This window comes from Rhea pennata, chromosome 16 (assembly GCF_028389875.1).
Source record: "Rhea pennata isolate bPtePen1 chromosome 16, bPtePen1.pri, whole genome shotgun sequence".
NCBI classification, from domain to species: domain Eukaryota; kingdom Metazoa; phylum Chordata; class Aves; order Rheiformes; family Rheidae; genus Rhea; species Rhea pennata.
The window spans coordinates 1101820-1124658 of NC_084678.1; the positions used below are offsets into that span (position 1 = coordinate 1101820).

Consider the following 22839-nt stretch of genomic DNA (forward strand, 5'->3'; position numbering starts at 1 on the left):
ATAGCAAAATGCCTACCTTCCACTTCAAATCTGGACGAACAAGTGGAATAAATCTTCCATCAAACATGTGTGAAAATGGCCCATGACCTTAAAAATAAACATTATACAGGTTTCATCTGAGACATGCTCATCAATAAAACTATTTGGAGCAAGCTAAGCACCTGGATTCTTATGTAATTGCCTTCAACTTCACATCACCTATCAGCAAGATTCAGCTACAGCAAGTATACTCACTAATGCAACATCTAAACTACTACTACACTCAACATACTCAGTTTTGCTACCTACACCACAAGCAAATACTCCAGTAACAGTAGGTACATTAATTATTCTACGACAACTCTGAGAAAGATAGGCAGTTTTACAAAATAATCATGAAAAATGTTGAAAGGACCACTAACTTTCCAGTTGAGATGTTACTGGAGGTTTTAAGAGAACTGAAGATATCACAGAAAGAACAGGACACACGCCACAGAGGGACGAATTCAAAGCACCATACTGAAAAGACTTGAATGAGTGGCTAAGCTGTCTGCGGTTTTACCAGATAGACTTGCCTAAAAGGAGAGTTGCTCCAGACTAAACAGGAATAAGTAAATCCTGTTGCAGAATATGGCCATGCATTGAGCAGCCAGAAACAGATCTCATGCTCTGATCTCATAGCTCTCTTTCTGGAGAGAAACAAATCATCCCAAGCATTGCTTACCCAAATCATGACAAAGCCCAGCAATCTCAACACAGAGGATGTCTCGCTGGGTTATATCGAGTTCTGGTTGTCTTTCCTTCAGTGCACGAACCAGACACCCTGCTAGATAGCCTACTCTGTTGCAGCAAAAACCAGAAAGCAAAGAAATAGTATTTTAGGCTGAATAGAAAGAGAACAATTCATCAATTTTATTTCACCACATTAAGTCACAGCCGTAGTTTGACAGGTAGTACTCAACAAATACTCAACCCTCGATCTGCATGAGAATCACGGAAACAAATTATCTCCTCTAGTAGAGCCCTAGTAACATATTTGAGAGCAAAAAAGTAAAAATGCAACAGACTTCATGTCCAAAATGGAGACATTAACAACTGCATCCTAAGTATGGTATTCCCGCAACAACAGTTCTAAGAGGATGCATTCTGTACTTTACTCTCTCTCACAGATCAAATGTGTCACTATCAGTGCTCTCTTTAACTTCTAATTTAAACCCCCACATGTTTTATAAGAGGAAGAAGTGTCTTAGATCAAATTGTACTTTTTTTTCCCTAGACCAACAAACACACAAAGCCTACTTCTATTTTAAACATAAAGAAATTTTTGAAATGACATACAAGTTAAGAACATTTGTCCTAAGTTTAACTATACAGTTTAATCAAACTGTTTTAAAGAAACATCAGTTGATGTTTCTGGATGGATGAATAGATACATTGGTATCAGTGTATCCTGGATCAATACATTGGTATCAATGTATTCTGGATGGATACATTGGTACCAATTTATCCATTGACACCAATGGAGTTTTCAGACTCCTGTTCTCACAGGTTTATTTATATCCCTCAGGTTTTTATATTTCCAGGTTCATTAAATGCTGTTAATTTAAGCTTGCCTCACTAGCTTGACCCTTTGCAATAGTCATTTGCCTCTTGTTAGCCTTCTGGGGGACAGTAGCCAGACTTACTCCAAATTATTTCTATACAACAACTTCTATACAACAACTTTAGACTGGCCAAATCACCTGAAAAAATACACCAAGTAGTTTAATTTCTCTGCACCTGGGGATATGCCTTTAAAACAAGGTTATACTGGTGATTACTCAGCTTCTCTGTGGATCATGAATGATCTAAGTAACAATAACCTTTCTAAAGCAAACCAGTGGAAATCCCAATGTCCACAATCTGTTTCTGTTTAACTTAACAGTCTGACTACTTGTCATCTAACTGTAATATATTGCATAAAGTATACCTAAGTACAAACATTACAGCCAAAATCCATTTCATCTGTGCTGGGTAATACAAGAGTAATACAACTGACCAGTCATTTATGGCAAATTCAGTATCCCTCCCAACTCAATTTAGACCAGGAAAAACATAAAGCATTCTGTCTCACAAGGAGAAAGAAGGGGGAAAACAGAAATCTAACAGTGATTCATCTTGCAGATTTCATGGTTTTGCTCTATCAAAAGAAATTAAAGAGAACAGCCCACACCCACAATTACATAGGATATACAGGAACATTTACAAGACAGAAAATGGCATATAGCTGTCTTCAAAGTGGAAACAATCTCAGGAAAATTAAAATGCAAGAGACATGCATATAAGAGAACAACACCTTACCCTAAAGAGTGTTCAAAGCGGTTGTGAGAAGCTCCTGGAAAAACAAAGTACGTGCCTCCCAGCTGCTTAATGTATCGAAGGCGCTGAAACTGAGGAGTGTCGATGATGCGAACAAGAAGAGGATGTATCTCAATATGCCCATGAATGGGATCATTAAAAACCTGGAAGAGTCAAATAATAATGAAACTAACATTTAAAAACTGACTTTTAAAAGAAACAGGCGCCAAGATAGAGGACGTCTACAAGGGTCAGCTATTTGGGGGAAAAGGGCTGTTTTCTCTTTTAAAATAGTGATATCTTTTCTACCCTAGATAATGCTTTATCTTAGAGAACTACTTAGTGTGATGTTCAAAAAGATAAAGCTATGCATTTCAGTAGGTAAAGGAATCTAAGTAAAAAATCTCAAAAAATGTTATCTGTATCTGTTTCATTCTGACACTTACCACTTGATAAAACAGCTGTCTTTATTAATGGCAACATCTGCCATTCCAATTAAAGCAGGATACCACAACACATTTCCAAGGCATCCAATAAGAAGTGTTCAGTTTGCCAGTGCTTGTGTTTTTAAAAATCAAGCCAAATTTTGCAAAGAGGAAATTATGATTCCAATCATTTTTGTAAAACAAAAGACAAAGCTCGAGATACCTGCCATTTGAAAGAAGCACTCCTGGACCACCTCCGCATATGCATTTTAAAAAATATCTTAGTAACTACAGAGACTTATTAGAGAAGATAAGCATAACCACATTTAATCCTTGCATCAGAACAGAAGATAAAGCCATTCCAGGATATATATCTTGGTAAAATACTGAACAAAATAGGATTCTTTATGACAGGCTCTCTCCTCACTGTCCCTAAACTGATAGGGCTCTAACAGATGTGCAGAAGGCTGAGGGATGCATGTAGCAGCCAGCCTTTATCTGAATTGAACTAACAGGTAACAGTGTGAGAAACTGTTCAACAGTGCAAACTGTGGAAGACAAAAGTAGTCTGCCAACCCAAACCTGGGGCTAAACTAATAAAGAACAAAAAGGAAAGACTCTACTAGACAAAAGATGTGAAAGGAGTGCTTCGCACTACATTTCCAAATAGCTCACTCGCTCTTTCAATTTTTCACAACTGCCAGGTGCCCACATCAAGCTTTTAACTGATGATCTTAACAACTTCATTGGTTAATGTGGTTTACAAAGACTCCCAACTATCAAAGAGAAAGGGCTTGGAGTTCACTGCTCTAGAGAAGAAAAGCACCACAGCAGCACAGGCTGCCACCACAGAACTCAAAGAGAATGGGAGGAGCAACAGAGGACAGTGATCTGAAGTGTCAGTACCAGCTGGCAGCACCACTCTCTCGCTGGCCTCCCCACACAGCAGCACAGTTACCTTCATTATGTCCACATGCTGCTGTCTCAGTTTGTTCAGGCAGGCAAGCACTTTCAGTCTCTCAGCTGGGAGGCTAGGAAAAAAAAAAAAGAAGGAAAAGAAAGAAAAATTTCTTATGTATTTTCCTTTACAGTTTGCAGTATATAAGGAATTACTTGTGCAGGTTCTTATTGTTCCGATCTTTATTAGCTCTTTTGGTGGAAATACATATTTCTACATCTAAGTGCTCGTCCCATTGCTACACAAGTGAGAAGAAGAAACATCAAGAAATACAAAAAAAAATTTATCAATTTATTTTAGGAAAAGTCACATTTGGGTAAGTCCTTTTAATGTATCTGAAAGACAACATACAGCGCCCAAATAACTGACATTTTAAGGTTGAGAAACTCCTCAAACTGAAAGGCCCCAATCCAAAATAAGTAATATTTTTATACATTTATTCCAAAATTAGTCAACTCTGTTTTAAGAGAATCTTAATTTAACCAAAACAATTTGAATTTTTCATAACAGAACTTCAACTGCAAGAGCTGAACCACTGGAGTATGGAAGATATTCCGTCTTTGTTGAGAAGTGATTCTTGTATTTCATAAAGATATTTCGCTATCATTTGTAATAAATCATTGAAATTCTTCTCAACAATACGTTCATAAGCTTTCAACAGAGGTACTTTGTTGTAGCCACAGTAATCTAAAAACACAGGCAGGACTAGTCTGGAAGGGGAGATAATACAGTATTACACTCTCACTTTTATTAGCTATCTACAAGTTTGTCCTCAAGCAAAATGGTTTCAGTCCCACAACCCAACAGCAAACATTACACCACGAACAAGTACAATTTGCTAACTTTTACTCTATTTACACAAGCTACCCAGCCTCTGAGATCAGCTTTGCACCAGTCTGAATTTAAACTTTAACAGAAATTAATACCATAAAATGTCAACTGTTAGGGGAAAAAAAAAAAAAAGCACTACCTATTTTTCCTAACAGTTTAATAATTCACAATGTATAAAATATTAAATCCATATAATATCTGAGCTGCTGGAAACCAGTTTTTGTCTTAAAAATTTAGTATCCCTGACTGCAACATGAGATCTCTTGGGTTGCCACCTCTGCTGTTCATGGACAGTCACTTAAAATCTTTAGCTACTGCTGTAAGCAAACAAGATCAAAAGCATTAGAGGTGTTGCTCAAAGATAGCAACAAATATAGCAAAGTTTGCTACTTTGCACCCTCAGCAGCTCCATCTGTATTAAGTTACAAACTCTGAGATACTTACAGGTAGTTCCTGAAGGAGCACTGTATCTACTGGGTAACTGAAAGCTGCTAAAATGAAAGTCAAGAAGAAGACCACTTGCATGCGCCCATCCTTCTTGCTCCCTGCTACGACGGAAACTAAACTTTGGCACTGCGGAAAAAAACAAGGAGTTCTTCTGCAACCAGTAAAACTCAGGAGCTTCTAAACACCTATCTTCATACTCTCAGGAAAGGCAACTGCTTTCTGAGTTTCATCTGAAAAAGGGTACCAAGTATATTTAAGGTGCTCCCCAAGAGGAAGGTGTAACCTTTCCAACTGACAGTTGGCTAACTCAGCTGGAACAAATGCTTGGTGTGGCAGCCAGCTATTCCGTCACCATCCACAGAAACAATTCCAGGACAGCAATGTCAGAAGTGATCTGCTTCCAGCCATCTACATTTGTTTTATTTCTATGGAAAAAAAATTAAAATCTCTGAATATACTAATCTAACACATAAAATCATGCCTGGATTAGAGCAGAGAGAAAGCTATCAGAAGATTAAAAAATAATAATAATAAAAAACCCATCCAAACTCAATGTAATTAGATGACCCACACTTTATTAATTACATCAGAGGTCTTCAGTGAATGTCACTTAAAAGCATGCTAATAATGGACATTAAATAATCATCACAAGCATGTTTTTGAAAGAGCTCTAATGACACCACTACAGAGTGGCAGAATAGGACGTGGATAGCAATGTCTCAAAAGGATATTCCAGATCGTGCAAATACATGACAGAGACTTCTTTAAGGATGTTTATGGAGTGAGGCAACGTGAGGCAATTTTACTTTTAAATGCCACAAAAATGCAGAATTGAGGAGAAAATTCATTGGAAAAAGGCCACGTACATAAAGAGAATGCATGTGGGCATCTACCCTCTGGAGAAATGACCAACAACTGCAACTACGGGAACACCAGACAGCTATGAGGAATGGGAACTAAAGAATCTAAGTTAGTCAGCAGCTGTCTGCACAGGCAGGCCAGACTCCCAAGTCCTCAGGAGTAAATAAGCCTGTTTTACACCGACACATTGAAGTCTCCAGTTCACTTAAAACCTGAACGTCAGAACTGGAGCTCCACAAGTTTGAGATCAGCAAGCACTCGAGGCACTTGGCATCCCACACAGCACTACAAGGAGATTGCTAGGATGCATCCTGAAGAGAACTTTCCAAAATTGTGTTTTATATGGAGCATAGTTCCCAAAATTGACCTTCAGTAAACACCACATTTCACCAAAAGTACATATCTGCTTCATGTTCTGAAAGACAGATGGTGTGCACAGAACAGAAAGTATAGTTATAACTTAAAATAGAAAAAAAAAAAAAAAACACAAAAACTGGTGAAATCAAGTTGTTTTGTTACAGTTTACAAGTTTACAACTGCTCCTATGAGAGCTACTCAAAAGCAGACACCATACACCTCATTAGAGCAGTTTCAGTTCTCTACCCCACAAAGTGCACATCAGATCACCCACATGTCCCTGTTGAGCTTAGGCTCAGGCATCTACCATGGGAATTATTACACTTTTGCAACGGTAGGAGAACACTGGCACAGGCCTTTCAAAATTGTATTTTGTCACAGGGCTCAAGCTACATCCTTGATAGATGCTCCAACACTAAGTGTTAAGGGCTTCCTAGTTTAATCACCTTCTTAATCCTAATTTTTGCCAAATGCTAGGAACCCTTCAGGTTCAGGTGCCATCCCTCCAAAGGCCCATGCTGCCAAGACAACTGGCACTGAACGAGGCCTTGGGCAGGAGGCAGGACAACACAAACACTTCATTTTCAATCAAGTAAAGCCGTTACTTTTTGATGAACAACAAAATCTAACATCTGGAGATATTTTCGGATCACAATGAAGCAACTCTGTTTGCTCTAAGCTACTTACAACAGTATTTATGCAAACATTGTCCACAAAAAACAGGCTGATGTGCTTTTGCTCCAGAAAATCACCTCTAGCACAGCTGAATTAAATAGCACTAACACAGCTTTTTGGACTGTATGATACATCTGTAGTTTGTGCCAGGAGACACCCCCTTGGTTGGATCAGTGCTGCATATAGTATTGGAAGTGGGATTCCTCAGACAGCATTACTCCAGCAAAAGGAACAGGCCCAACTAGAGAGGCTAGGAAGTCATTCACTTTCATAACACCTCCACGACTTCCACATTGTCTCTTGCCCTGCTTCAAGGAAGACTAACCTCTGTTTTGAACTTTGACTCTAGGTGATGAAGCATAATGTCAATACGGTCACGGCAAGATTGATGTTCTGAATGACAAAACACAAAAAGCACTTAATCCTTCTTTAGAGGAAAAAGAAGGGCAAGAAAGCTCCCTATGAGTCAAAGAATGCCTCAACCAAAAGATGATACACAAATTATATTTCATTACTTCATTTTCCCAGGGTTCTGCAAACGTAGTTCCTCACACAGCTGAACCAGTAAAACAATGGGTTACCTTTTAAAAGGTGAAACTGGCAATTTCTTTCCCATTCATTCCCTTCTACCCTTTCCTGCTTCACCTATAGCCTCCCAAGCATCACACACTAGGAAGACTGAAAAACAGCCTTTTTTTTTTTTTTTGCCAGTTTTGTTTACTGCCACTCCAGTAAGGCCAGCTGGTACAAAATGAGCTGTGGTACAGCAAGGGATGGAAGGCAGTAGCAACTCCATAATTCAGTGACAAGAAGGTCCTACAGATGCCCACAGCTTATGAAACTCTACTTAGACCGCAGCAAACAGCCTTTTGCCAAGATGGCCTGCTGAAACAGCTCTACACAACAAGAACAAGGACAAAGTAGAAAGGGGAGGATGAACCTGCAGCTACCAGTAGTTAGCTTTTGCACAGGTATATGAGCCCCATCTCAGCTGGGGCTATCTTGCAGAAATATCTGTATCAGCCTATACCACCTTTCAACTCCTCTCCCTCATCTGAAGCATTGATCTGCTAGCTTAACTAGTCCTTTTCCTGCACTGATTAACTGGACTATTCCAGAGAAGTGAACCAGCTAGTCCTATTCATCATCTACATTTTACATGCACCATGCCACATGCTGTGCACAACATTAACTTCTAGGAACACGAGAACGTGTGAAAAACCAACAGCACTGCCTCCAGGCCAATCGTCCCAAGCTTTTCCTTATGAATGTCTTAAAGGGACTGTGAACTAAGTATACACATTTATTACCTCTGTCTGTCATAGAGAAATGATTAAAGCCACTGTAAGACACGCTATGCACTGGAAAAAAGCTGGCAAATAGATTATTCTTTACTGCAAAGTCAAGCAGATGTTCTGAAATGCAAAAAGCTGTAGCAATTTCTCATTTGACTCATGTTTTCAGCTTAGCAGAAACAAGAGTGTAAGGAAACAACGAGGCCGGCTGCTCCACGAAGAAAGGTGAGCTAGAAGCAGAGCACAATAATAAAGGCAAGTGCAAACAGTGACCTCACCAACAAGGAGCGGGGGTGAAGTGTGGCAAATCTGGATCAGGGCCAGGCACAGTCCAGGGATCAAGTCAGTAAGTCTGTAGTGATAAGGCAGGTCAGAGATCAAGCCAAGAAGCCGAGCCAGCACATCTGGGTCAGGTTCAAAATCAGGCAGGTACCAGACCAGAAACAGAGGTAGCTGCTGCACAGTTACAACGTAGCACAGGCAGGGCCAGAGTAGAGCATCATCTTAAAGAGCACTTCTTAAAAAGTGCTTCTCAAGGGGAAGGAGGGGTAGGCCCTCACTTCCAGCTTTCTTTACAATAGCTCTTACCAGTGAAGAAGCAGACCTTGGACTTAACCAGCTGAACTCTACCTTAGCCAATTAAACTCTTAGAAGGGAGGATGTGCTCTAGGTCCCTGACCAATCTTGCTGGAGGAAACACCTAGTAAAAGAAAATCCACAAGCATATCATTCCATACCCTATCATCCAATACTGACTGAGAGCCCTTACATGCATTTAGTTGTACTCAGAATTACTGAGTTGCTCTGAAATGCAAAAAGCTGTAGCAATTTCTCATTTGACTCATGTTTTCAGCTTAGCAGAAACAGGAGTGTGAGGGAACAGCAGCCGCTCCACAAAGAAAGGTGAGCTGGAAGCAGAGCACAATAATAAAGGCAAGTGCAAACAGTGACCTCACCAACAAGGAGCTCTACACTAGCACGCCTGAATACATTCATCATTCTGACAATCCTCAAAACAAGGTGTCCAATATGGACACTTGATACTCATCCATCCACTAAGGTACTAAAAGCTACAATCCTTCCGGTAACCTATTAAAACACGCACACATCCTCTTGTTATTCCTGATGATATCCAAAACTAATAAACAGTCAAGCAACCAGTCAGTATATAGAAGGACTCAAAATCCTCCACACACACAGTGTACAACTCTGCACACTTCTGTAAGTCTGCCAACTAACCACACTTCAAACTTCTAACCACAATATTAGCAAATATATTGTATGGAGCAGAGGAGGGTTGAAAGAAATTTGGAAGAAAGAGTAAAACAAGGTTAGCAAAAGAATAAAGAAAAGACACTCAAAGATTAAAAAGTGCCTGAAGGTATGTGGTGGCTGTGTTGGCTTATATCCCAGGAAAGGTGAGCAAAATAGGTTCTACTAGGGCAAAGAAGAGCAAGCAGGGGATTTCAGACATCTTCAGTGATGTGATGTATTTATGCTCTCTTCTCTTTCAGAAGAGAGAGAAAGTATAGTTATCACCTCAAAAATTGCAAGGTTTTCAACCATTTGTATTGCTAGTGAGAACAATTCTTCAAGTTTTTTTTAAGTCAATGTTCTATTTTCCTGTGCTCTTGGCAAATGACTGTTAACCTATCAACTCCTGCCAGATTAAAATGAGAGGTTTTTTTGGCCATCTCTGTTACCACAGCAGCACTTTAATATGTACTAATGTCTACATTTAATAATACAGATCTGTTCAACTCAGCCACTTGCCCACAGACCTGTATTTTCTCAGTGCGCACGCAATCCCTTTTTTCTCAAATTTCTCCAAACTATTGTAGTAGAAGCAACAACGATTGAAGTCCAAGCAAATTTTGCAACTAACATTCAAATGCCCAGTAGCTGCCTTGAGAGAGATGGATGAAACAATCTCCACAAAGGACTGCCTGTTTTGTTGTTTTAAAAATCTTTACTACTGTCACTATTAGAATCAGCCTGGCATTAACTTTTTGTTGAGAAGAAAAGTCTCATCAAAATCCCTGAAGCTTACGCTAGTATCGCTAACATTTTAAAAATTATTTTGCTGTTTATAATGTTTTCATTACAATTTTCAGTTTTTTTTTTTTTTTTTTAACCTTTTATGTCTACTGGACAAGTAGCTTCTACATCCTGGAGAGCACTGACCGTGCTGGGATCAGCAGGGGAACATCTGGCCAAACACTGGAGAATCTAAGAGTACACTAGCAACTACACTAGTAACACAGAGCCTTTTAATCACATGTATCTGTTCTGATTATTTTCACATTCAGTTTCTTCCGCGTTTACAGTAGAAACCTGACCAAGCCATCTGGTTAGGATGGAAAATATTTTCTCCCGGATCTTACTGTTATTGTCAGGGCTTGGGGAGGGGGTGGGGGGCAAGGAAAGGCTGTGCCTACGGTAAGACATGTGACTTACATACCCCCCCTTTTTGTTTTGTTTTGTTTTTGTTCTTTTGTTTTTGAAAGGTACTTTGCCTAAGCATAATTCCTTGCTGAACTTCCTGCTCCCCTTTTAAAAAGGGCAAGTCCTCCCTAGAGCTGATTTCGATCGCGTAAGCAAGCAGCGGTGCTGGGTCCAGCCGAGCTCAACGTCCAAGGATCCAGGACCGCGTCCTGACGAGAGGATGGAGCAAGGGCCGGTCAGGCGCCAGCGCCCCGTGAGGCTGCAGGGCAGCGGCGCCGCCGCCTTCCCTTTCTGTCACGGCTCGGGGCCCGCGCTGCTCCGCCAGCCTCGGCAGAAAACCTGCCCGGGGCGGCGGGGAGGCGAGGGAAAGGCCCCGGGGCGCCGGGACACGCCAGGCGGCGCCCGGCCCGGCGGCTCTTACCAGACGCGGGTGATCTCGAGGGCGCAGGCCGGCATGTCGAGCAGCATGGTCCCGGTGACTCCGCTCTCTGAGGGGCACAAGCACGCAGCGTGAGTGCCCAGGCCCGCCCGCGCCCGCGCGGGGCAGCCGCGCGCCAGGCCCACGCGGGGCGGCCGCGCCGCGCCGCGCCGCGCCGCCCTCACCTCGGAAGCGCCGCAGCAGGCTGGGCTCGCCGACGCCGCTGCGCGCGAGGTAGTCGCAGAGCCACTCGGTGTCCCAGAGCCGCGGGTCGGAGCGGTCGCCCTGCGGCGCGGGGGCCGCGCGCCTCTCCGGGCTGTGGAGCTCCTCGGCGAAGCTCTCGCACCGCGCCCGCTTGACGGGAGACGCGCCCCATGCCGCCGCCGCCGCCGCCGGGCTGCCCATCCCGCCGCCGCCGCCGCGCGCAGGCGCAGCGGCACTCGCCCCGCGGGCTCCGGCGCCGGAGTGACGTCACGCGCCGAGCGGTGCCCCGCGGCGATGCGGCCACGGGCGCGCGGCGCCGCGGCAGGCGGCCTGTGGCAGCGGCTCGGGGTGCCGCCCTCACAGCCCCGCAACTGCCGCCCGGCCGCCCCCACAGCCCCCCGACACAGCCCCGCAACTGCCCCCCCGCAACCGCCCCCACGCCCCCCTGACCACCCCCACAGCCCCAAAACTGCCCCCCGACCGCCCCTCCACAACTGTCCCCACACCCACACGACCGCCCCCACAGCCCTGCAGCCACCCTCAACCACCCTCACAGCCCCACAACCACCCTCACAGCCCCAAAACAGCTCCAGCAACTGCCCCCCGGGGAGCCGTCACAGCTATCGGCTGTCCAGCAAGCCTCTGTAACCCCTCAGCAACCCCCTTTGCCATCCCCAGTTGAGAGTCTGGGACAGAGATGAGAGGGGGTTGCTGGGGCTTGAGAAGATGAGGACGGCCATCTGGAGACACCCCTCTCCCCTTCCTCCCCCCAGGGAATGGGAAGAAGTAGGAGGGAGAGCCACAAGAGGCACTGGTGAGGCAGTCAGTTCTCACGGATTCAGAGGAAAGCGTGGGGCACTGCAGCCCACCCTGAAGCTGCCGTGGGCTGAGCCCTGGCCAGGACAGACAAGGATGAGTCCTTGCACTTGCTGCGGTGGCACGAAATCACCCAGCTGCAGCTGGAGCTGCCTCACTGCTTCTTCACTACTCAAGCCTGCATTCAGCCTTGGGGAAAGGCACAGAAGGTAGCTATGATATCGCAAAAGCTGTAGCAAAAGGCTGAGGGTGGGCCAGCAAGCCAGTGATGTCAGAAAAATTTGGAAAGCAAACTAGAGGCATAAGTCCCCAAGACACACAGGTCTTGGACACCAACGCCCTCCTGACAACACCTCGAGGAGGCACCACACCAAACCCCACTGGCACCCCCTCCACAGAAACTGCCACTCACAGACACACTCTCACCAAACCTGTCCGATGCTAAAACTAATGATCTTGGCAACGCCATCTCTCCAACATTCCCAATATCCATTACTTGGCATCCTTGGGCATTACTATGCTGATATATCCAGCAACCTCTTCACTGGTGCTCAATTAAATGAAGAGCACCCACACATTATCATTACAGAAAAATTAAAAATATGCACAATTACTTGTTAGTAAGAAGGCCGTCTCCAGCATCCATCTTATGAGCCTGCTTTCTGAAATGATTCATTTTTCAAATGATAGCCTTGGACATGTCAATATAACTGTGGAAGACAGGTGTCAGAATGAGGTAAACAGTACCCACCACAATGGCAGGTTACTGTAAGGAATTCTGACATAAATACCTGGAAACTAGCACCTCCACAAATACCAGCAAGCCTGACTCAATGTCTCAAATCCCAGCTCAGTTACAGAAATCAGCCTCCACAGAGGTGAACCCAAATCGTGATGCCACAGCACCATTGCCCCCAAGTCATTGTGCCTACAAATATGCCCAAAGACACCCAAACTGACTTTTTCAATCCATTATTCCCAATGACATCAACAGCAGTGCAAACAGATGCTCTCTGGACCCCAGCATCTGCTACTCAGAACAGCGACAGTGTAAAACCAAGGCCTTCACAGATACAGGTGTATCCACTGCTTTTTCAGTTATTATCTCCACAGAAAATGTCCCAACATCCACAAAATCAACTCTGCTGCAAAAGGCCTCTACATTCTACAGAGTCCCCAGAAGCGTCCTGAGACATGGGCTCCTAAATATTGACACTAGTGTGTGTGGCTCAGAAGTCACAGCATCTCTAAGAGCCTTCTCAGAGATGTAGCAGTCACAGATAAATCTCATGCAATAGCATCTCTAATTTACCAGGTATTTGTTTCACCACAGCTTTCCAAACTTCTGGATAAAGCATGCTCACCAGGTCACTGCTCCCAGTGACCCCAGCACCACAGTGCCACAGAGCACTGGTGTGCTGGATAGCACCTCCTCATGGGCAACCCTCCACTCTGCTACTGTCAGCAACTCTAGCAGAAATATCCCCCAAAAGACCATACCCTCATGCATTAAACATCTCTGCGTTCCATCCTGTTTCTGTAATTCTGCAGTATCGAGCATGAAAGGACGACTGCAGGGCATGCATGGAAGGGCAGTACCTGCTCCTTTCAAGAGGGCATTGTTAAAATGTTCTCTTTGCAAAAAGCCATGCTTACTATGATGCTGCATGGGCTTCTTAAGGTGAAAGATAAACATCTGGGGACAGTTTTCCCTCAGCAGCTCACACACTTCAGTTGCTGTGTTCTTGTCACAAATTTCCCATTACAGTTCACAGCTATGAAGGAGAAAAACTTAACAAAAAGCTTTCCTGGCTTTTCATCAGGTTTCTGCAGAGCTCAAAACTTACATTTTCTACTACCAAGCTACAGTGATTTGTTTTCATAAGCAAACGTCCCGTGTTTTCATAAGCAAACATCCCGTTTTTTCACTTCTCATCTGTTGTCAGGAAAGTGCACTTAAGAGGCTCACTGCCTCTTTGAGACCAAAAGTCTCCATCCACTCTAGGGTTTTCAGAGTTCCATCAGCCTCCATTAACTGAAATGAGGCAACTGTTCTAAGCTAATTCCACCTACTTAAGAGAGAATACTCCTCTTCCTGGAAGAAACCTTAGCAGACAATAACAGGCTAGATCCATTGATTAACATAAGCATACAAAATAGTCTTACACCTTTTCCAATTCCCATCTCCCACACTGAAGTGACATCCAAATTTCATTGGTACTTGACCTTTTAAAGAAAAATTCTTTAGCTGCCCATTCTCCTACCTTCGAATGTCAATAATTCTAGTCTGAACATCTCAATGTACAGATTATACCTAGAGAGTTTGCTGAGGAGGGGGAAGAGTGTAAAGTAATGCATCGTATCTGCAACCCCAGCAATTCTGAGATGTTCATCCAAAGAAATCCAGGAGACACATCATTGCATCTGTAGCCTAAAATAGGAAGAGGCACCCTTAAAATGACAAGACATCCTTCCTAAATCAAGGCAGAAACTGTTTTATAACACTAAACTTAAACACAGTGTAGAAGTGGGATTCAAGGGTTGCCTGTTCCACCCTCACTAGCAGGAGAAAGAAATACCGTGATAGGCAGGGTGTTTGTCCTGAGCAGCATGAAAGCCCTAGTAACCAAGTACATGAAAGAGGAGAAGGGAGGAAAATGTTTTCATATGGATTGTACCTCTGTATGCGCAATAGAGAGGGACCGAACGCCCTCTCATTCCCTCCTGTCACCCTAAACACACAGCAAACTTCAACATGCTGCACATCTAGAGCTAAACAGACATTAGACAGGTCTAAGACTACAAGATCCTAAAATGAATCCATAATGAAGCTCTTGCAGGGAAAAACAGAAATAAAGGTACACATTAAAAGTGAGAATGAAGGGGGATTATTCCTATGTAAGTTTTCTTTATTTATTCACTTGACATGTTTCTACTAGCCTTCTCTGGTTTTGCTGGACTTTAATTAAGCAGTGCTATAAACACCTGAACCTGTCCACCAGAGCAATAGCTTTGCCACTGACACTGCTAGGAACTGAAGAGTTCACAGCAAAGCCATCTGTATCTGTTGGAGCTGTTGATTCTTCATGCTCAGTTGCTTGAGCCCTTTATTTAAATGTTACGGAGCTGAAATTCTTCTGATCGAGTCCTTGCAAAGCTGTTTTTCCTACTACTTGTCATGGAAGACAAGAGAAGGCAGAGGCACTGAGGGTGCCTGCAGTAAAGGTACTGTAGCTTAAGTTTACAGCACCTCAGCCAAAAGGCTGCACCTGACTTGGGGAACACTCAAGAGACTCTTAAACCAAAGATTCCCTGTTACCGAGGTGTATTAACCCTCAAGATGAGGCAGAGTGGATTCCCCACACCCATCAACTCTGCCATGCACTTACATCCAGCAGAGCTGAAGTGGCAGCTGTAAACCTACAGAAAGGTTGAGAACCACACACTTAATCCATCTCTGTGACTCACCAGTCTTCTGAAACTCTTATCACTCAAGGAAGTTGGAAAGTTTTAGGGTTTGCCATCTGGATGATTACTCAAAGTATCATTTTCATGTTTATCTGACACTCATTTTTCAAGAACAGCTGAGTGATGAGACATGCTCTTTATGTCAACTATGGAGATCATCATAAACTTAGTTTCTTTGGCCTTGAGATTGATTCACATGTGTTCAGCATCTTTCAGCTGAGATCCTAGAACTTCTTGAACTATTGTGGTTCCTTCAGAGCATCTCTTTTTGTGTCTCAAGTTACAGTTCTGAAGAGACAGAATATATCAATTACAAAGCCAAAATCAATTGTCCATGATTGCTGGGGGGGGGGGGAGGAAGGGGGGAAGACCACCCCCAAATCCTCCAAAATCTCTATCGTGAGTCAGAAGATAGAAACAAAAGACAACTATTTCCTAACAGGAAACTAAGAAAAAATCAGTTTCATTTCCCCACAGTGCTTAATTACACTCTGACCACAGATTTTCTTGAGGGCACATCTTAGTACTCGACACTTGGAATGCAGTAACGTAATGTTAACATACCGGTTATATATGAAGTATGTTAGTAGATTTATTGTATTCTTCCTGGTAGTGTTAATAACTCTTCTTCTAACTCTCTGGAACACTTACATATAAGCGTTGAACTTGCTTTAAGCAGCATTAAGGTGGTGATGCTTTTAGTTGGAGAACTAATGAAAAATCTCTTTAGCTGGGGAAAAACACTGATCTAATAACAGAATGCAGTTTCCAAGACATAGGTAAGACAGTCTTACTTCTCACCTTACACTGCCCAACTGCAATGCCCTCCTCTCACTGGCAGTCTTATCTGCAAGTTTCTGATGAGAAGTCAATGACATTCTCACAGCTATGCCCCTCAGCATCATTTTCAGTTGGAAACTACGTTTAACACAGAGTCCCCAAATTAAATCTTGACACTAAAGCTATCATGTAAAGTCATTAAAACGAATTTCTGCACAATCAAATCACTCCTCCTAATATGTTCCCCCTCCCCCATAGGGCAGGGGCATAACAAAAACTGATAAAAAGCTCTGAGCACAGTCTGAGCACTGAGTCCAAGCCAGTTTATGCACATTTATAGACACAAAACCAGCATAAAACCTGCTGGCAAAAATCTGAACAAGTTCAAAATAGGTTTTAAATCAAATTTAAACTGCTGGGATCAGGATAATCGTAACTAGTTTTCTGTATGACATGGCTGCAGCACTGCAAGGTCAGGAACTATGAGTTTGCAATAATTTTAATGGTTCGTTGTTCTGGAGTTATGCCTTCCTCGTGTGGGCAGGGTCATCTATAACTGCAAGGTTTTTGCCTTTCAGTGTTTTTGGTTACTTTAGTAAGCACATTAGTCACCTCTCCCTCCCAGAAACTATGACTGAAGTACTAACAGTACAGAAATCTCAGAAGGAAATCAGAGATAGATCAAATGAATATGCAAAATGAAAGAAATTAATTCAAACTGAAAAGAATCCAAAAGAAATTTGAGGAAGACAGAAGAATGACAAGAGTCTCTGACAGAACTGAAAATGCAATCAGAAGGCACCATTTAATCACAGGAAACTGAGCAACACAGGTTAAAACATTTTTTAAAGTTGTTTATTATAAAATACATATTTACATGTCAAGGCACTTTTAAACCATTATAAAATTGTCACATAACCTGTTATTTTAGTCATTTAGCAAGTCCAAAAAATACTTCTTTCTATTAGCACCTAAAAAGGGCCAAATCTAATATGAAAAAGTCTGAACCACACCCAGTTGTTGTACGTTAATTTTTCTAATGAAAAAACAATGACTAATGACAACTAATAAAAATTTTATCATCATCATTTTTCTACAGTTCCAGAGAATACCAGGACAGTGTGGTGAGCATATACATGAGGAAGAAAACACATCTGCACATGATGTTAAATTAAAACCAAATCAACTAAGTTCTCATGATAAAATATTGCTGAAAGATTTATACTGTTAAGGCTGATCTTAACCACATCCTCCAGAAAGCCTGCAGCCCTCCATGCAAATAAACACAGACTCTGCATAAAGCTAGAAATCAAGATTCCCCATTTCCTCACAAGGAACACAGGAGGCTTTTCAGGACTGAATTATAACTATAACCATTCAACATATAAACAACACTGGTAAACAAATGAGGATAGAAAGGTTGTTTCCCTTGTGCTTTTTATCTCAAGATCTGGAGCCAAATATTCAAACCAAATAAAGGAACTCAACAAAAGAATCTACATTAAACCTACTGTATTGCATAGCTGCTTCCTCATACTGCAGCTCTTCCTGGTCAAACAGATAAGCACCTTTTTCCAAATCTACCAAAAAAATCAGAGAGTTAATTAATTAATTCAAAAATGAATTATAGCATTTGTAAACTGCCTCATGTACACTTTTAAATACATTTTTCCTACATCATTGCTGGCCAGATTCATTTGCTGAGACTATTCAAGATCATAAAAATATCTTCCATTGAACTGAGGCACAGCAGATCTATTTGCACATATTAAGCAAACTAAAGTGAACAGAGCTCTTTAAACAAGTCCTATGTAATCGTTAAAAAATGTTTAATATATACACATAGAAGTGAAAAATACAGTGCTGAGAAGTCTCTGTATGGCTCTAATTTTAAATGCAAGTATGAAAAAAGAGGAAATCCTGCTTAACCAATCTGAAAGCTTTCTATGATGGCATGACTGGCTGGGTAGATGAGGGGAGAGCAGTGGACGTTGTGTACCTTGACTTCAGCAAGGCTTTGGACACTCCCTCCCATAACATCCTCCTAGATAAGCTCAGGAAGTGTGGGTTAGACAAGTGGACAGTGAGGTGGCTTGAGAACTGACTGAAAGGCAAAGCTCAGAGGGTTGTGCGCAGTGTCAGAGTCTAGTTGGAGGCCTGTGGCTAGTGGCATCCCCCAGGGCTCAGTACTGGGTCCCATCCTGTTCAACTTCTTCATCAACGACCTGGATGAGGGGACAGAGCGCCTCCTCAGCAAGTTTGCGTATGATACCAAGCTGGGAGGAGTGGCTGAGGGCTGTGCTGCCAGAGAGATCTGGACAGGCTGGAGAGTGGGGTGGAAAGAAACCTTAAGAGGTTCAACAAGGGCAAGTGCAGCGTCCTGCACCTAGGGAGGAATGACTCCATGCACTAGTGCAGGCTGGGGGCTGACCTTCTGGAGAGCAGCTCTGCAGAGAAGGACCTGGGAGTGCTGGTGGACAACAAGTTGACTATGAGCCAGCAATGTGCCCTTGTGGCCAGGAAGGCCAATGGTCTCCTGGGGTGCATTAGGAAGACTGTTGCCAGCAGGTCGAGGGAGGTGATCCTGCCCCGCTACTCAGCCCTGGTGAGGCTTCTTCTCAAGTACTGTGTCCAGTTCTGGGCTCCCCAGTCCAAGAGAGACATGGAGCTACTGGAGAAAGTCCAGCACAGGGCTACAAAGATGATCAGAGGGCTGGAGCACCTGCCCAATGAGGAGCGGCTGCGAGAGCTGGGCCTCTTCAGCCTGGGGAAGAGAAGACTGAGAAGGGATCTTATCAAGGTCTATAAGTATCTGAAGGGAGGAGGGTGTGAAGGGGACGGGGACAAACTCTTTCCAGAAGTGCTGTGCGACAGGACAAGAAGCAATGGGCACAAACTGAACCACAGGAAGTTCCGCCTGAATATGAGGAGGAATTTCTTCACTGTGAGAGTGACAGAGCACTAGAAGAGGTTGCCCAGAGAGGTTGTGGAGTCTCCTTCTCTGCAGATATTCAAGGCCCGCATGGATGCAACCCTTTCTAACATGCTGTAGATGACCCTACTTGAGTAGGGGGGTTGGACTAGATGATCTCTAGAGGTCCCTTCCAACCTTACCCATTCTGTGATGTAAGATCAAACTACTGGTATACAGTAACAAACAAACCTTGACTTTTCTCCATTTTGGTAAAACAAATCCTACCAAATCCCTCAGCAAAAACAACTTAGATGTTGGACTTTCTAAATTTCCAATGAATCCACACCTTTAATAGCTATAAAAATCACATATACAAATATGCCTTATCTGATCGGGCTTACATTCAGTGTAGATACTACACAACAAGAGTCTTCAGGAAAAAAATAAAATTAAGAGATACAATTTGTTAAATGAATTTGCACATTAAAACAGCTGCAAGTTGGCCAAAGCTCAAATTGTTTTGAACTGTAACCGTCTAATACTTTTTCACAGTTAAGACAAAATATGCATGAACAGCTTGTACAGCAGGACTGCATTTAAGTTTCCAACTGGAAAGGAGCAGCTCCCATGGCAGCGCTCACTGGCTCTGAAGAAAAATAATTCAGACTAACTGAAAAGTATCTCCGTGCTTTAGTAGGTATCAGTGTCCCATTTATGCCACTGCTGTTCGTACTTTGTGATTTTTGCCTTACTGTATAAGCTGTCTGATCCACATCATAACGATCGCCTTTGCTGAAGTTCTGAGAGGAAATGGAGCACAGCGTATTAAGTCATAAAGTTCAAAGCTGTTTAGATCTCTTACTCAGGCTAAATGATCAGTTTGTTCTTCACTCCATTTACTTCCCATTAAAATCATGTATAAAATTCCATGCTCTTTTAAAATAAGGCACTTTTAAAGTTTCTTCCCCAAACAAATGCCAAAAGCTTGAGAAAATTAACTGACTTCACTTATTTCCTGAATGCCCTTAATCCAGAAATAAAACCACTGTCGTTAGATGTTGAGTCACACTCAGAACTCAGATGCTCTAAATTAGGCTACAGAACATCCAGCGCAGCTTTCTACAGATCAGTCTTTTGCTAAAACAGCTCAAATAGAGTAACTTCTAAGACAAGATGTTCTTTCGGCATAAATGAGCATACTTATTCTCTGCCATTTACTACTTAACCCTTCCTTTTTGCGTTCTGTGGAAGTCAGGCAACAGTTGAACATTTAAAAGAAATTTGACAGTTGTCTGCATACAACATGGCCAAGAAGTGAGAAACAAATAGCACAAGAGCTGCATTGAACTCCTTAGCTTTTAGATCCCACAGAAAACTGGCAGTCTTAATGATTAGCTCTTTCACTGACAACATCCTGGAGACGCTTAAGTAGAACGTCATCATTTTCCTGGCACAGTCGTTTTGTAGGGGACTCAGTGTCACTATCAATTGTTATTGCTCGTTTCTTACTTCTTTGTTCACCTTGTTTTATCATGTTGTTGATGTCCTTCAAACTCTGTGATTAAGAAAAAATTAAAAAATGAAAAGACATATCCTGAGTGAGTCCATTTCAAGTTTACTCTGATTTTTCAGTTAACTGAGAATCAAAAAGCTACTATTTTGAACCTCTTTACTGATCAGGTGAAGAATCCTAAGTAAAGAATTCTACCTTTCAGCACAAACAGAGAAACCAGTTCAAAAAAACCATCACTGCATTAGAACACTCTCCCATCATGAGATTACAGCTTGTCCTCTCCCAAATTTACCCCTTTCAACCTTTTTTATTTCTACCTTGGAAGGGCTCCCATTAAACTTATATAGTAGAGCAGTTCGAGGGGTCAAGCAGGCACCATTCTTGTGAGGTGAAACGTAAACAGAGTGCTGTTGAGATATCCGCCGAGGAGATACTGGTTGTTGCTTAATGTTTGGGAAAGGAGACAAGGGAGGGGCTTCCATCTGAAAGAGGCCAAATTTGCATATAAGCTAAATCAGAAAACATTTAAAGAACGGTAACTTCAGAGAAAGGTAATACTGATGCACTTCCAGGTTTTCTGTTGAACATTTTAGTCCACAGTACCTAATGAGCTGAGCAAGTGCCTACCAAATCGCAGAACAAATTTCCCAGATGCTTTGCATAGATGCTGCACAGGTACTTCTTGAGCAAAAGGCTGTTGCATCGCTATGAGAAGCTGAAAATGAGTTATAAACTGAACTGCACTTGACAGTTTGTCCTCTTGAACTGCTGTTAAAGCAAGTCCCATACCATTACCTATTTGAGTGCTGTAATCATGCCAGGGGAAGAATAAAACAAAATTAACAACCTTTTTAACTGGCAGTAAAATCCCTTTGTCTCTGTGATCTTTAATAAATAGAGCAAAAATTCTAAAACATTTTACTTACTACATGATCCTGGTTTGTGATATCGTACTTCAGTGCAAATGATTTTACTCTTCCTACATAGACTGCATTGTAAAATTTGATAAGATCACCTCTCTCCTCTGTTCCTGACTCACTGGAGTTCTCTGTTGCAGATCTTGCTGAGGAACAAGTTTTCATAGATGAGTCTAAGAGAGAGTTTCAGATTTCAAGAACATAGTATCAACAAATTGAATACTTCAGATTAAAACTTAAAATATCCAACTGACAAAGAACTCACTCATAAGTTGCCTAATTAATTAAGATGAATTAAATAAGCATGCTTCAGACAAGATCAGGGTGCACTGTTGGTGGTTATGAACACTAGAAGGAACTGCAAGTCACTGGTATAGGAGATAATGGATTGTGACTAAAAAGACTAACATAACTCTTTCCTTATAAAACAGAACTATAGCAAAAAACCTAAAAACAGAACAAAAAGACTCCCTATCAACATAGCACTATTGCCCCCCTTTTCCATGCTTTTTGTTGGGGGTGGAAGTTGTACAGAATCATACTGTGCTCACTTATGTTGTCCAGGCAATAATCCAGGTACAGCAGTAATAAAACTAGCCAGGATCTAGAACAATTTTAAGGTGGTCAGAACTGCCAGACTGCAGACCTTGACTTCTCAAATGGAGCTGCACATGCTACACAAGCTCACAGTAATCTAGTAAGTTTTAAGCCGTCTGACAATTTCCAAGTTTTCCAGGCAAAGCTTCCCATGAAGAACTGGCAAAGAACAGCTTCGTACTCAACTCATGCCTCTACTGCAAGGAATCCATAACATCACTTGTTCTGGCATATAACTAAGTGGAAAAAGCTACAACTACATGAGTGTATTACTATGTACTCTCTCACTTACTGAATAGCTCTACTGAATACAACCTTCTATGTTTCATCCTCTGTATTGTTTACTACAAAGCAAAACAAGTTACCTTTCAACGGAACAAAGAATAAAGCCTTTTGCAATCAGTGCAACTTAAGACAAACATCAATAACTTCAGTGGATACACATGAGCGTAATTCCTTAACATGCCTGCCTTTTTTTACAACACAAACGTTCCTGTAAGTTGATGTCAAAAGAACACGGATTAACATTAGATAAAGGATAAAACACTCTTAACCAGAGAAAAAGTCTGGCAGAAGGAACTAAAGAACTTTGTAACCAAGCA

The 22839-nt window shown here is 42.3% G+C and overlaps 2 protein-coding genes across 7 annotated transcripts in view; both read right to left on the reverse strand.

The window, feature by feature from the left end:
• SAMHD1 (SAM and HD domain containing deoxynucleoside triphosphate triphosphohydrolase 1) overlaps window positions 1–11433 on the reverse strand; it is a 31652-nt gene extending 20219 nt beyond the window's left edge. For 3 of the 5 annotated variants that reach the window (XM_062589443.1, XM_062589442.1, XM_062589444.1), the window contains exons 1-5: window positions 11214–11426; window positions 3700–3772; window positions 2320–2480; window positions 704–819; window positions 17–87 (exon numbers count right to left, since the gene is read on the reverse strand). In XM_062589443.1, coding sequence (XP_062445427.1) covers window positions 17–87; window positions 704–819; window positions 2320–2480; window positions 3700–3772; window positions 11214–11404 — 612 coding nt within the window. In that variant the 5' untranslated portion in view covers window positions 11405–11426. Of the gene's footprint in view, window positions 1–16; window positions 88–703; window positions 820–2319; window positions 2481–3699; window positions 3773–4974; window positions 5134–11031; window positions 11099–11213 lie in introns of those variants that run through there. The other 2 variants (XM_062589441.1, XM_062589445.1) reach the window with 2 other exon arrangements.
• A 5722-nt stretch (window positions 11434–17155) lies between these two features.
• The window catches only part of RBL1 (RB transcriptional corepressor like 1), a 28689-nt gene continuing 23005 nt past the window's right edge, over window positions 17156–22839 (reverse strand). For both annotated transcript variants that reach the window (XM_062589412.1, XM_062589413.1), the window contains 3 exons: window positions 21650–21813; window positions 21041–21205; window positions 17156–20765 (listed from right to left, as the gene is read on the reverse strand). In XM_062589412.1, coding sequence (XP_062445396.1) covers window positions 20595–20765; window positions 21041–21205; window positions 21650–21813 — 500 coding nt within the window. In that variant the 3' untranslated portion in view covers window positions 17156–20594. The remainder of the gene's footprint in view (window positions 20766–21040; window positions 21206–21649; window positions 21814–22839) is intronic.